The sequence below is a fragment of the Trichechus manatus genome, unplaced genomic scaffold (assembly GCF_000243295.1).
Source record: "Trichechus manatus latirostris isolate Lorelei unplaced genomic scaffold, TriManLat1.0 scaffold00055, whole genome shotgun sequence".
In the NCBI taxonomy this organism is placed as follows: Eukaryota; Metazoa; Chordata; class Mammalia; order Sirenia; family Trichechidae; genus Trichechus; species Trichechus manatus.
Genome location: NW_004443991.1, coordinates 1,673,152 through 1,685,580, shown reverse-complemented (window position 1 = coordinate 1,685,580; position 12,429 = coordinate 1,673,152). Strand labels below are relative to the sequence as shown.

General features: G+C 41.3%; 1 protein-coding gene across 1 annotated transcript in view; it reads left to right on the top strand.

Moving 5' to 3' along the window:
- The window catches only part of ABI3BP (ABI family member 3 binding protein), a 289,016-nt gene that overhangs the window by 239,797 nt on the left and 36,790 nt on the right, over nucleotides 1-12,429 (top strand). Inside the window, exon 52 of the mRNA XM_023732852.1 lies at nucleotides 11,295-11,375. Coding sequence (XP_023588620.1) covers nucleotides 11,295-11,375 — 81 coding nt within the window. The remainder of the gene's footprint in view (nucleotides 1-11,294; nucleotides 11,376-12,429) is intronic.

Sequence of the window (12,429 nt, the reverse complement as noted above, 5' to 3'; positions counted from 1 at the left end):
TTTAGTCTCTAAAATTCTGAATTTATACTTCAATTTCTTTTTTACTAGTTTTGGAAGTTCTTAGTGTAACTGGAATTGAAAACAGTAACTCATTCCAATATAAAACTTCAAATGTCTGTGAAAACATTAAAGAAGAATTTTTCACTTTTCTCAACCCAGTCTACTAAATTAACTACCACATAAAATCTTAATTTTTACAAAGATCATGATGAAATATGAATTATTGAACAAAATTAATCAAAATAGCTGTTTTCCCTAATCTCAAAACACGTTCCATACAGAGGCTTGATCTTTGCAACAGTAATTACTTGGTTTTCAAGTTATAATTTCACAAGGGCCATTACAATTTTTTTAAAAAGATTTGTATTTACTAGCAATCTGAAATATGATGGGTTAAACAAGAAGAAGCAGATTTAATCAGAGAAATTAGTAATTAATCGCTCTAGTTACAGTCATATAAATATTCCCAAATCATTCAGCTTAAGTAAGTGATCCAGTTAGATCTAAGGGATTAGTCATCATACAGATAACTAGAACACTGGTCTGGCCAAAGTGTAAACATCAAGTCACCAGGTGGATAAATGGTAGTTATTACATTCCTTTAACATGGGATTGCACCTTTCCCTTGAAATATATTTTAAATGGTATAAACTCTGTACTTGCTTATGTAAAAGCATGAAAATTGGAATTTATTTAATGCATATATACATTTAATCAACCCATGATGATTCTATAATGAAAAAGAGATGTGTATCATACCTAAAGATATTTAGTCTAAAAATAATTTTGATTTGTTTTAGAATAAGGTTTTTGTAGTTTTACTAGAAGTAGCATCTGAAGTTCTAGGAATTCACGTCTCCTCAAACCAAATAATGAGGCCAATACTATAAATTCCTGATTCATGAAAAGCAAGAAAGCATTCCAGTTTCCATTTGTGCTCAGCTGCTCCTTTGATTCTTCCCAACTGTAGGATTAAGCACTGTATAGTTTCTCAGACACAATCTGTCTCTTAACAGAGCCACTTTCTCTAAGATACTTTTAGGTGCGGGGAAATGGGTGCAAATGTTTTTAATATTCAAAGTAACTCCCTGGAGGTTGTATGAGTAAAAATAGAGGAAAGTAGTTAGATGACAACAAAACAAATGAAAGAACAAGAAAAGTAGCTATGATCAAACTTAAAAACAATTAACCTTCATATAATTAAGCATCGATTCTCACTAGAAAAATGCTAATCATCTTTAACAAGGGAACTAGAAGCATTATTAAATTTTAGCTTATGAATGATATAAACATTTTCCCAGAGCTACTTGTATAGAAAACTGATATCTATTACCTTCTTGGAGCCCCAGTGGCACAGCGGTTAAGAGCTTGGCTGCTAACCAAAGGGTCAGCAATTCAAATCCACCAGCTGCTCCTTGAAAATCCTATAGGGCAGTTCTACTCCGTCCTATAGGTCACTGTGAGTCAGAATCAACTCGACAGCAATGGGTTTAGTTTTTTTATTACCTTCTTGGGTAGATGAAGTCATCTTTATAATAATAACTCATCCAATTTATCTATAGAAAGATGATACATTAGAGCATCTTGAATTTAATGGGCTGGTAGGCATGCGTAAACAAGAATATGCTCATCTCCCCTCTTCCTATTTCACCCCCAACCAAGATTTGTTGTACCTATTTTATGTTCTGTTGTCTACCCATTGGGATCCCCCTACAAAGCAGGACTTGTTATCCAGCTGCAGAGTGTGAAGTCCATCTATCAGCTCCTTCAGGGTCAGCCTCAGCTGAGAGAGACTTGAAGGGAGTTCTGGGTGGCACATTTTCATGTTTACCACAATAATACATCACAATGAAGTGGGACTTGTCCCAGTTATGCAAGGTTGGTTCAACATGTACACAAATTAGTGTAATTCCACATTAACAGAATAAAGGAGAAAAATCACATGATCATCTTAATAGATGGAAAAAAAACTTAGGAAAAATTCAAAATCTATTCATGGTGAAAACTCTCAAACTAGGAACAGAAGGAAGTTTCTTCAACCTGGTAGTCATTTTTGAAAACCCTAGAGTTAGTCACATACTTAATGTGAAAGAGAATGCTTTTCTCCTAAGATCAAGAACACAGAAGAATTCCTACTCATCACTTGTATTGAATGTAGTAGTGGAGAGTTTAGCCAGTGCAATAAGGCAAGAAGAAAAGTAAAAGGCAGAAAAACTGGGAATCAAAAATGACGTGATTATCTATGTAGACTATCATTAAAGGAAAATTTAGCGGCTCTCAGATTATTTGCCTAGGGAATAATGTTTTAACAAATTGGTAAAAAAAAAAAAGTTTTCAAATCTTTGCTCAACAATTTATAGACCTAAATGTGTCCACCTTACTTTGATTCTGCATACTTTTGGTCTGACTGGTCTACAGAGATGCAGATGTTCCCATAAGTTTATTTTCTTCTCTGAATCAGTTCCACTGTCTCACTAACACTCGCCTCCAATCTCTATTGTGTCATGTCCACACCATATCTTAGGCAATCAGTCTTTTTTATAATTTATTTTTTGTTGTAATTGATAATATACACAGCCGAACATACAGTAATTCAACAATTTCTATGTGTATGATTCAGTGACATTGATTACGTTCTTCATGTTGTGCAACCATTCTCACCCTCCTTTTCCAAACTGATTCTCTCCTATTAACATAAAATTGACCACCCCCTAAGTTTTCTATCTTACCTTTCAAGTTGCTGTTGCCAATTTGATTCCACATAGATAGTTCTTAAAAGAGCACAATACTCAAGGCAGACATTTTTTACTAGTTAAGCTAAACTATTATTTGGTTTTAAGAAGACTTTAGGGGATATTTTTGGTTTGAGGTTTAAAGATTATTTCAGGGCAATAGTTTCAGAGATTCATCCAGCTTCCATGACTCCAGAAAGTCTGGATTCCAAGAGACTTTGAAATTCTGTTCTGCATTTTCTCCCTTTTGATCAAGATTCTTCTATAGAATCTTTGATCAAAACTTTCAGTAATGGTGTCCGGGCACCACCCAGTTCTTCTGGTCTCATGTCAAAGGCAGCAGTCATTCATGGAAGCAGTTAGCCGCACATTCCATTTCTTCCCCCTATTCTTGATTCTCCTCCTTCCTCTGTTGCTCCAGGTGAATAGAGACCAATTGTCGTACCTTGGATGGACACTTTCAAGCTTTTAAGACCCCAGGCAGTACACAACTAGGTAGAAGGTAGATGGAAGCACTAAACACGATATTAGTCAGCCAATCAGTCTTTATGAGAGACCATTTCTTTGTCAACTGATTCCATGTCTAACTTTGACATCTTGTCCACAATATTTATTATCCATCTCACCTACATTTTTCCATAGTTTTTCTTACTGAATTTTTCAGCCCAGACATTTTATATTAGAAAAAGTCAGTTGGTAAAGGATTAGGTTAAGATTTATAGGACATATCCTTCATGGTATTAGGCCATCTAAGGTTGTGCTCTCAGAAGACTGAAAAAAAGAAAAGAAAAAGGCTGTGAGGCCTGAAGACTATGAACCCTTGACTACTGGGGCCTCTACAAAAATCTTGCAATTATTTTATCATTGTTGTTAGTTGCTGTCAAGTTCATTTGTACTTATGGTGACCCCATGTGGTACAGAGTAGAACTGCTCTATAGGGTTTTCTAGACTATAATCTTAATGGAAGCAGATTGCCAGTCATTTTTCTTCTGTGGTACTGCTGGTTGAATCAAGTGCAAACCATTTGTGCCACCTAGCGATCTTGCAATGATTCTATAAACCTCAGGAATTTTTTAAACCATCTTGAGCCAAGTTTCTTATTTCATAACATCATTACAGCTATTCTTCATACATTATGTGTATTTCATACCTATGTATATAAATATTCCTCCACCTCAAGGTTAGAAAGTAGCCTTCAAGAGGTTGAGGTTTTAAGGGAACCGTTTTTCCTGCACTCTGCTTTTCCAAGGTTTCTAGAAATGTGTCTCAGCTTAGTTGATGTGGTCTACATATCAGAACCTCCTTGATACTTGACTACAGAGATACAACAAGCTGTGCACTAGACCAGGGTCAACAAACTACGGCTCCATAGGCCAAATCTAGTTCACTGCCTGGTTTTGTAAATAAAGTTTTATTGAAACACAGCTTGCTTTCACAATACAATGGCAGATTGAGTAGTTGTGCTAGACATAGTATGACTCACAAAGCCAAAGATATATACTATACGGTCCTTTACAGAAACTCTGTGCTTTCTCCCTGAAGAAGGAAGTTGTTGAACTGAACAACTATTCTTTCATTTATCCCTGTATTTATTGAAGACCCATTATGTTCCAGGAAAAGCATAATTTTGAAACCAGCTTGGCACATGTGGTTTGACAGTTATGGTAAATACCTGAATCCCTGGACTCCCTTCTCTTCATCCTAATGAGGAAACCACATACACTTTACTGTCCCCACATGGAGTGTGTTTGACAACCAGACTCCTCCAACTTGAGGAATGTATTTTTCTGGGCTGTGGCTAAATCTTCCAGACTGTTGGCTCTTTCTCCTCTGGTTTTCTAGCCAGGTGTTAAGATTTGGGGATGGGGTGCAGAGACTAGTCATCTGTAAATGCTACCCTATTTTTGGTCAAAGGGAATGGAGTTTCTGATACATTTGAAAATTGATTCCCAGTCTAATGTGTTTGTTTGAAAATTTTTGTTACTATGGTTAAAAATACCCAAATTGTTAATTCACTTTTGACAATAAATTGCTAAAAGATGAACTATGCAAACCCAGAGATTTTTGGAGAGTTCCCATATGGCAGTTGGGGGCTCATTCTGAGGCTCAGTCTTGGTTGCTTACAGAGCCTACCCTGCCCTTTGGACAATACATTAATTAATCCTGCCTGAGGAAAAAGGAATTCAGGTCACAGCCTCAGCCAGACTGGCCGATTGGGTGCCAATTCCTGAGGAGTCCTTCTCAGCAGCATCTCTCTCATTGGCTTCCTCCTTCTCTTCCCATTGTCTCTGTGCCACCTCTGGCTTTCAGTTGCTCTGCTCTGATGTAGGGCAGCAGACATGTGACTGATTTCCATGCCTCTGACACTCACATTGCTGCCCTGTTGATGTGCTTAGGCCACAGCTAGATGGAGGCAGAGCCAGAACTAGAGCTCCGTCTCCTGCCCCCCAGTTTAGCATTCTGTCCACTGAGCCCCAAGGCTGACTTTTGCAGACCCTTCCCAACACTTCCATGCAAAACTGGCTCTTACCTGTTGGAGGCATTGGTAGTTCAATGGTAGAATTCTTGCCTTCTATGTGGGAGCCCCAGGTTTAATTCCCAGCCAATGCACCTCATGCACAGCCACCACCCTTCTGTCAGTGGAGGCCTGTGTGTTGCTATAATGCTGAATAGATTTCAGCAGAACTTCCAGATTAAGATGGATTAGGAGGAAAACTACTTGCTAGCAATTTGCTTCCAAAGATCAGCCAGTGAAAACCCTGTGGATCACAATGGTCCAATCCTCAACCAATCATGAGAATAGTGCAGTAACAGGCAGCATTTCAGTCTGTTCTGCATGGGGTCACCACGAGTTTGGGGGCCAACTCGACAGCAGCTAGCAGTACAACAAAGGCTGAAGAATGCCCTACTGATTCTGACTCATAGCAACCCCATAGGACAGAGTAGAACTGCTCCATAGGGTTTCCAAGGCTGTGATCTTTACAGAAACAGACTGCCGCATCTTTCTGCCATAGAGCAGCTGGTGGGTTCGAACTGCTGACCTTTCAGTTGATAGCCAAGTGCTTAACCACTGCACCATGAGTCAAAATTGACTCAATGGTACACAGCAGCAACAACTACTACTCTATTGATTTGACTAGTTACATGTCAGGATTGTAACAGTATGATGCTTCTGTATCCATCTATATGAAAAATGACAGAAAATACCTAGTTTCTGCTAACTTCTCCCTTATTTGAAAAGAGCCCAGGACAATTGGTGTCATTGGCCTAATTGATAAAGTAATCCCACAAAATTTTGGATTTTCTGCAGGGCTCCTAAATCGCCAACTCACTAGGCCCTTTGAGCACTCATCCCTGTGTATGGTGGATCTGCCTGTGTCCAGTACCACTTTCTGAGTCCTACACGCCCATGGCATGGCTGGACCAACATACTTGCCAGTTGTGACCATTTAGTCCTCTCACACTGGTGGTGCTTCATTCCACCCCAGGGGCCAAGTATAGGATGACAGGGCTGTAGTCACTTAGAGGCATTGCGGAAAATAAGAGAAGGAAAAAAACAACAGAAGGAAGACTGTGCTATGTGCTATGCCACTTGGTGCTTAAGAGACAGCCTTTGCTAGTGAGCAGCCATCTAAGATGCACCAGTTGGTCCCAACCCACCTGGAGCAAAGGAGAATGAAGAACACCAAAGACACAAGGAAAATATTAGCCCAAGAGACAAAACAGGCCACATAAACCAGAGAATCCATCAGCCTGAGACCAGAAGAACTAGATGGTGCCTGGTGTCTTAGTCATCTAGTGCTGCTATAACAGAAATACCACAAGTGGATGGCTTTAACAAAGAGAAATTTATTTCTTCACAATCAAGTAGGCTGAAAGTCCAAATTCAGGGCATCAGCTCCAAGGAAAGGCTTTCTCTTTCATGAATGTTACCCAGGACTAGGAGCCTCTCCACGCAGGGACCCTGGGTCCAAAGGACGCGCTCTGCTCCCAGCACTGCTTTCCTGATGGTATGAGGTCCCCAACTCTCTGCTTGCTTCCCTTTCCTTTTATCTCTTACAAGAGATAAAAGGTGGTGCAGGCCACACCCCGGGGAAACTCCCTTTACATTGGATCGGGGATGTGACCTGAGAAAGGGTGGTGTTACAATTCCACTCTAATCCTCTTTAACATAAAATTACAATCACAAAATGGAGGACAACCACACAATTCCCAGAATCATGGCCTAGCCAAATTGTTACACACATTTTTGGGGGGACATAATTCAAACCATGACATTTCATCCTTTGGCCCCCAAAAAATCACATCCTTGCAACAGGCAAAACATATTCACCTCATCATATCATAGCAAAAGTCTTAACTCCAAGTCCAAAATCCAAAAATTCCTCTTCATCTGTGAAATCTAGAATACAAGTTATTTGCTTCCAAAGGTACAATGGCAGAACAGGCACAAGCTAGACGTTTCCATTACAAATGGGAGAAACTAGAGGAAAAGAAGTGATAACAGGCACCAAGCAAGTCAGCAGAACACATTACATTAGCCCTCAAGGCTTTGAAAATAATCTTCTGTTCTCTGAGACAATTTACACAATGGCCCTGCCCTCCAGACTCTAGGTATTGGCCACACTCTCCAGATTTTGAGTGGAGGTCCCTCTGCACTGGGTTTCAGCTCCGCCTTCCAGGCCCACTGGGACAGCAACTCTGCTCGCTTGGCTTTAGGCACACCATTCTACTTCATCCGAGTGACAACTCCACCCTTAGAAACACCAGAGGCCATGGCTCCACCCTTTGAAACCCCTGAGGTCATGGCCATACCTTTTGAGACTAAGGCAGCTAGGCTTCTTGTGTCCCTTGTCTCTTCAGCTTCTGCTTCTGTTTCCCGTGGCCTTTTGGCCTTCGGGCCTCATGCCCGCATCTGCCCTGCTGGGGCATGTGTTCTAAAGCTTTGTAGCTCCACGGATAAGTGCCCGGAGGCACCCCACTCTGCCAGGAAGCCTCCCGCGAACAGGCACTCAGCTCTCTCGCTCCGTGGGTCAGCTCCAGTGCCATCTCGCACTGGCCTCCTGGTTCTGCTGCTGCTGGTCCTCTGTCACTGCTGCACGGTCTATCCATTCACAGTTTTAAAACCGCTTCCACGTTTTAGGTATCTGTTAGAGCAGCACCCCACTCACTCGGTACCAAATTCTGTCTTAGTCATCTAGTGCTGCTATAACAGAAATACCACAAGTGGATGGCTTTAACAAAGAGAAATTTATTCTTCACAATCAAGTAGGCTAAAAGTCCAAATTCAGGGCATCGGCTCCAGGGAAAGGCTTTCTCTGTCATGAATGTTACCCAGGACTAGGAGCCTCTCTGCGCAGGGACCCCGGTCCAAAGGACGCGCTCTGCTCCCAGCACTGCTTTCTTGATGGTATGAGGTCCCCAATTCTCTGCTTCCTTCCCTTTCCTTTTATCTCTTACAAGAGATAAAAGGTGATGCAGGCCACACCCCAGGGAAACTCCCTTTACGTTGGATCAGGGATGTGACCTGAGTAAGGGTGGTGTTACAATTCCATTCTAATCCTCTTTAACATAAAATTACTATCACGAAATGGAGGACAACCACACAATTCTGGGAATCACGGCCTAGCCAAATTGTCACGCACATTTTTGGGGGGACATAATTCAAACCATGACACCCGGATACCACCAATGACTGCCCTGACCGGGAACACAACAGAGAGTCCCTGACTAAATAGGAGAAAAGTGCAATGCAGAACTCAAATTCCAGTAAAAAGACCAGACTTAATGGTCTGAATGAGACTGGAAGATCCACGGAAGACACGGCCCGCAGACTCTCTGTTAGCCCAGAACTAAAACCATTCCCGAAGCCACCTCTTCAGACAAAGATTAGACTGGACTATAAAACATAAAATGATACTCGTGAAGAGTGTGCTTCTTAGTCAAGTAAATACACGAGACTAAATGGGCAGCTCCTGTCCAGAGGCGAGATGAGAAGGCAGAAAGGCATAGGAGCTGGCTGAGTAGACACAGGAAATCCAGGATGGAAAGGAGGAGTATGCTGTCACATTATAGGGATTAGCAGCTAGTGTCACATAACAATGTGTATATAAATTTTTGTATGAGAAACTAACTTGAGCTGTAAATTTTCACTTAAAGCACAATTTAAAAAAGTACAAAAAAGAAAAGAAACAGGCTTTGGACCCGGGCATATGTGAATCTGAATCCCAACACTTCCTAACCGTGAGACCCTGGGTGAGTTGCTCGATCTCTCCTTGCCTTGGTTTCCTCATGTGTAAGCCATCAACGAAGTCTCCCACACAGAAGAGTTGTAAGGAACAAATCAGGTATTGAACGTGTAAGGTACTTGCACAGTATTGGCACAAAATACTGTGTTTTTTAAGGGCAGGGAGATTTGGAGAAAGGTTAGAAAGAAGGATCTACTGAAGGTACACACAACTTACTAGCCTTCTAGAGTACGGGATAAATTTTTTTACCCTCAAAACAAAAATAGCAGTAAATCAAATCTCACCACGCCAGCTTATCCCAATGACACAAATAGAAGTAATTCCTTTTCCTTAAGGCATTCATGGAGTCCTGATGGCACATTGGTTAAGAGCTCAGCTGTTAACCAGAAGGTCGGTAGTTTAAATCCACCAGCCACTCTTTGGAAACCCTATGGAGCAGCTCTATTCTGTCCTGTAGGGTCACTATGCGTCAGAATCAACTCAACAGCAGCAGGTTTGGTTTTTGTTTTTTGGTGAGGCATTCATGGAGTAACCACTATGATGGGCCACTTCCATGGCCCTATAACTACTGACAGTAGGGCACAGGGAAAAGACTAGTAAGCCATTTCCCTTTGCCATGCCTGTGGGCTTAGCCACAAAATAGTTATTGTCCCTGGAAATATACTTTTTCTATCATAAATAAGCAACATTTAATTCATGGCTCCGTATAAACATTCCCCATGATTTTATATATTATCTCTTATCAGGGAGTTTAGGGTTGCAATACTAGGTTCATTCTTGAATTTCATCAATTTATATGGAAATATCATCCAATTTGTGGCAAGAAAATCTTCTGTTGTATTTAATCAATATATCTGCGCACATGTGAAATGAAGTTGAGTGTGTAATGCCCCTACACAGTCCCTGGAACACAGTGAGTGCTCAAAACAGGTGGTGGTGGTGGTTTTCTTGTCATCGTGGTTGTTGCTGTTATTGTAATAACTAGTATACTAGTTACTAAATAAAAGTTTCATTCTTATTTTTAAATATATAAATTAGAGTCAGGTCCTCAGAGCATGGACTCTTTTTTAGGTTGAGTTATTCTATCTAAAGTTGTCCCTGAGTGGTAAAAACAGTTAACATGCTCAGCTGCTAACCTAAAGGTTGGAGGTTCAAGTCCATCCAGAGGAAGCTAGGAAGAAAGGCCTGGCAATCTACTTCCTAAAAATCAGCAACCCTAAAAATTGACAACCCTATGGAGCACAGTTCTACTCTGACACACATGGGGTCTCCGTAAGTCACAATCAACTTGACAGCAACTGGTTTTGTTATATCTAAAGTGATATTTACTATTTAGATTCTAAAATTGTCTGTTTTCATTGGTTCTTAATGAAGAATGTCAGCCACATTACCCATTGCCTTCAAGTTGATTCCAACTCATAGCAACCCTATAGGACAGAGTAGAACTGCCCCGCAGAGTTTCCAAGGCTGTAATCTTTACGGAAGCAGACTGCCATATCTTTTCTCCTGTGGAGCGGCTAGTGGGTTCAAACTGTTGACCTTTTGGTTAGCAGCTGATTGCTTAATCACTGCACCACCGGGGCTCCTTGTCAGACACATTAGGGAAGATTATAATATAAAAGAATAATAATAAATAAAACAGGACAACCTAAATTGGTTCCCACTGCCCAACAGTAACTACCCAAAATTCAAGCATGGGCATTTAGGGGAATGGTTGAGTAATAACCACCAAAATATCATACAAAGTAATTTTCAGATCAGATCTTCACAACAACAACTTGATGTTCTTAGGCCTGCCCAGTTCTAATTTATAAATCCCAAAGGTAAGAGATTACTTTGTGACCTCACCAGCCTGATAGCCCAGGCCTCTCTGGGAATATTTTGAAAGTCAGCTCATGAAGTATAAAGCCAAACACGTTGGAATTCTAAGGATTTTTATAGGGGGGACAGGAGGGAATTGGTTTTAACCACAAAATACACCCGTGAACATTGGCTAAAGGTGGCCAGTCACCCGCCTGGTGAGGCAGTGCCACTCCGGAAAGCAGCACAGGGCGGGGGCATCATGGAAAATCGAGACAAAGCCACAGTCCACATTCAAATGCTAATTCTTCAGAGAAAATACAAAGCCACTGAACGTAAGGTTTTGAATTTTTTATATATCCAGATGGTAGAAGCCGATTAAAATGTCTATGCACAAAAACAGAATGCTTCTGCTCTGCAAAGGATGCACGTTATCACTGACAACCTGACCCACCATCAAAGTTTAGCAAGTTTTTGCTGTATATTTATTCCCTTCCATTATTTCTGTTCATAGGGTCCAAGGAGGCCGTCCCTGGAGACATTGGTGTTGGTAGAAATGTGTCAGTGGACTCAGCCCGCTCCACCAAAAAACCAGGTGAGGAATCAGATGCCAGCTCCCTGACAGCAGCTCAGCTCTGAAACTGGGACTTTAACTGCAGTATCATTTGTTGCAGCAAAAACAGCAACATCCCCATGGCCCCCAAAGTTGTCAGAATTGTGCTAAGAGTATATGGTACTGCTAGAGAAAAACTCCAAAACATCATCTTTAGGGAGGAATGAGAAGTGCTCTATGGAACAATTAAATAAGAACCTCTAACGGGTACCAATTTAAAAATTATTCTCTGTAGTGTTCTGAGTGGCCACGATGAACAACTGTTTAAGAGTCATTGTGAGTTCTAGTTTTCATCATGTTAAAGTTTTGCTCTTGTGAAATTTATCGCAATATCCCTTTGCCTGATATGATTTATGTTCCTGATTTGAGAAGGTGCCCTGTGTAATAGGACGAAATTGTGAAGCTGGTGAATATCTTTGCATTGAATAACGACTCTGTTTTTTAAAGGGATACTATAAGACCCACCTGCTGTCTTTATATCTGGGCTACAGACTATATTCTGTCACCGCCAGCACTCTACCCTCCCCCCAACCACACACACACACACACACACACATACACTACACCACACACACTGGAGAAACCCAAGAAGTACATAAAGCCACAGGACATTTTCCTGGATTGCCAGTTTTACTCAGAGATTTTAAAACCAACATGTATTACTATAGAAAGAAAGAAATGAATTTTTAAACTCAAGACTTCAAGGAAATTTGGAATTAAGATGTAATGCTCCAGGCACCCTTAGTCTCACCAGCATTGTGCAAAGTGCCTCCCGTTGGATAAACGTGCCCTTCCTCTGGGCTGGCAGCCTGTACCAGGGCTCATGGGTGGGTTAGGAGAGTGGGTGCTAAACTTCAGTCCCGCTTGCACTTCCCCTGCCCTTAGCCAGGCGCCCTTGTGCAGCACACGACACCACAACCCTTCCCAGTGACCCTGCTCTCCAGGCACACCGGCTTCTCACTTCTGCCATCAGGGCTCCTTTGGTGCCATTACTTGAGAAGTTATGAAGGCATTGGTCTAATTATAAGTACATCAG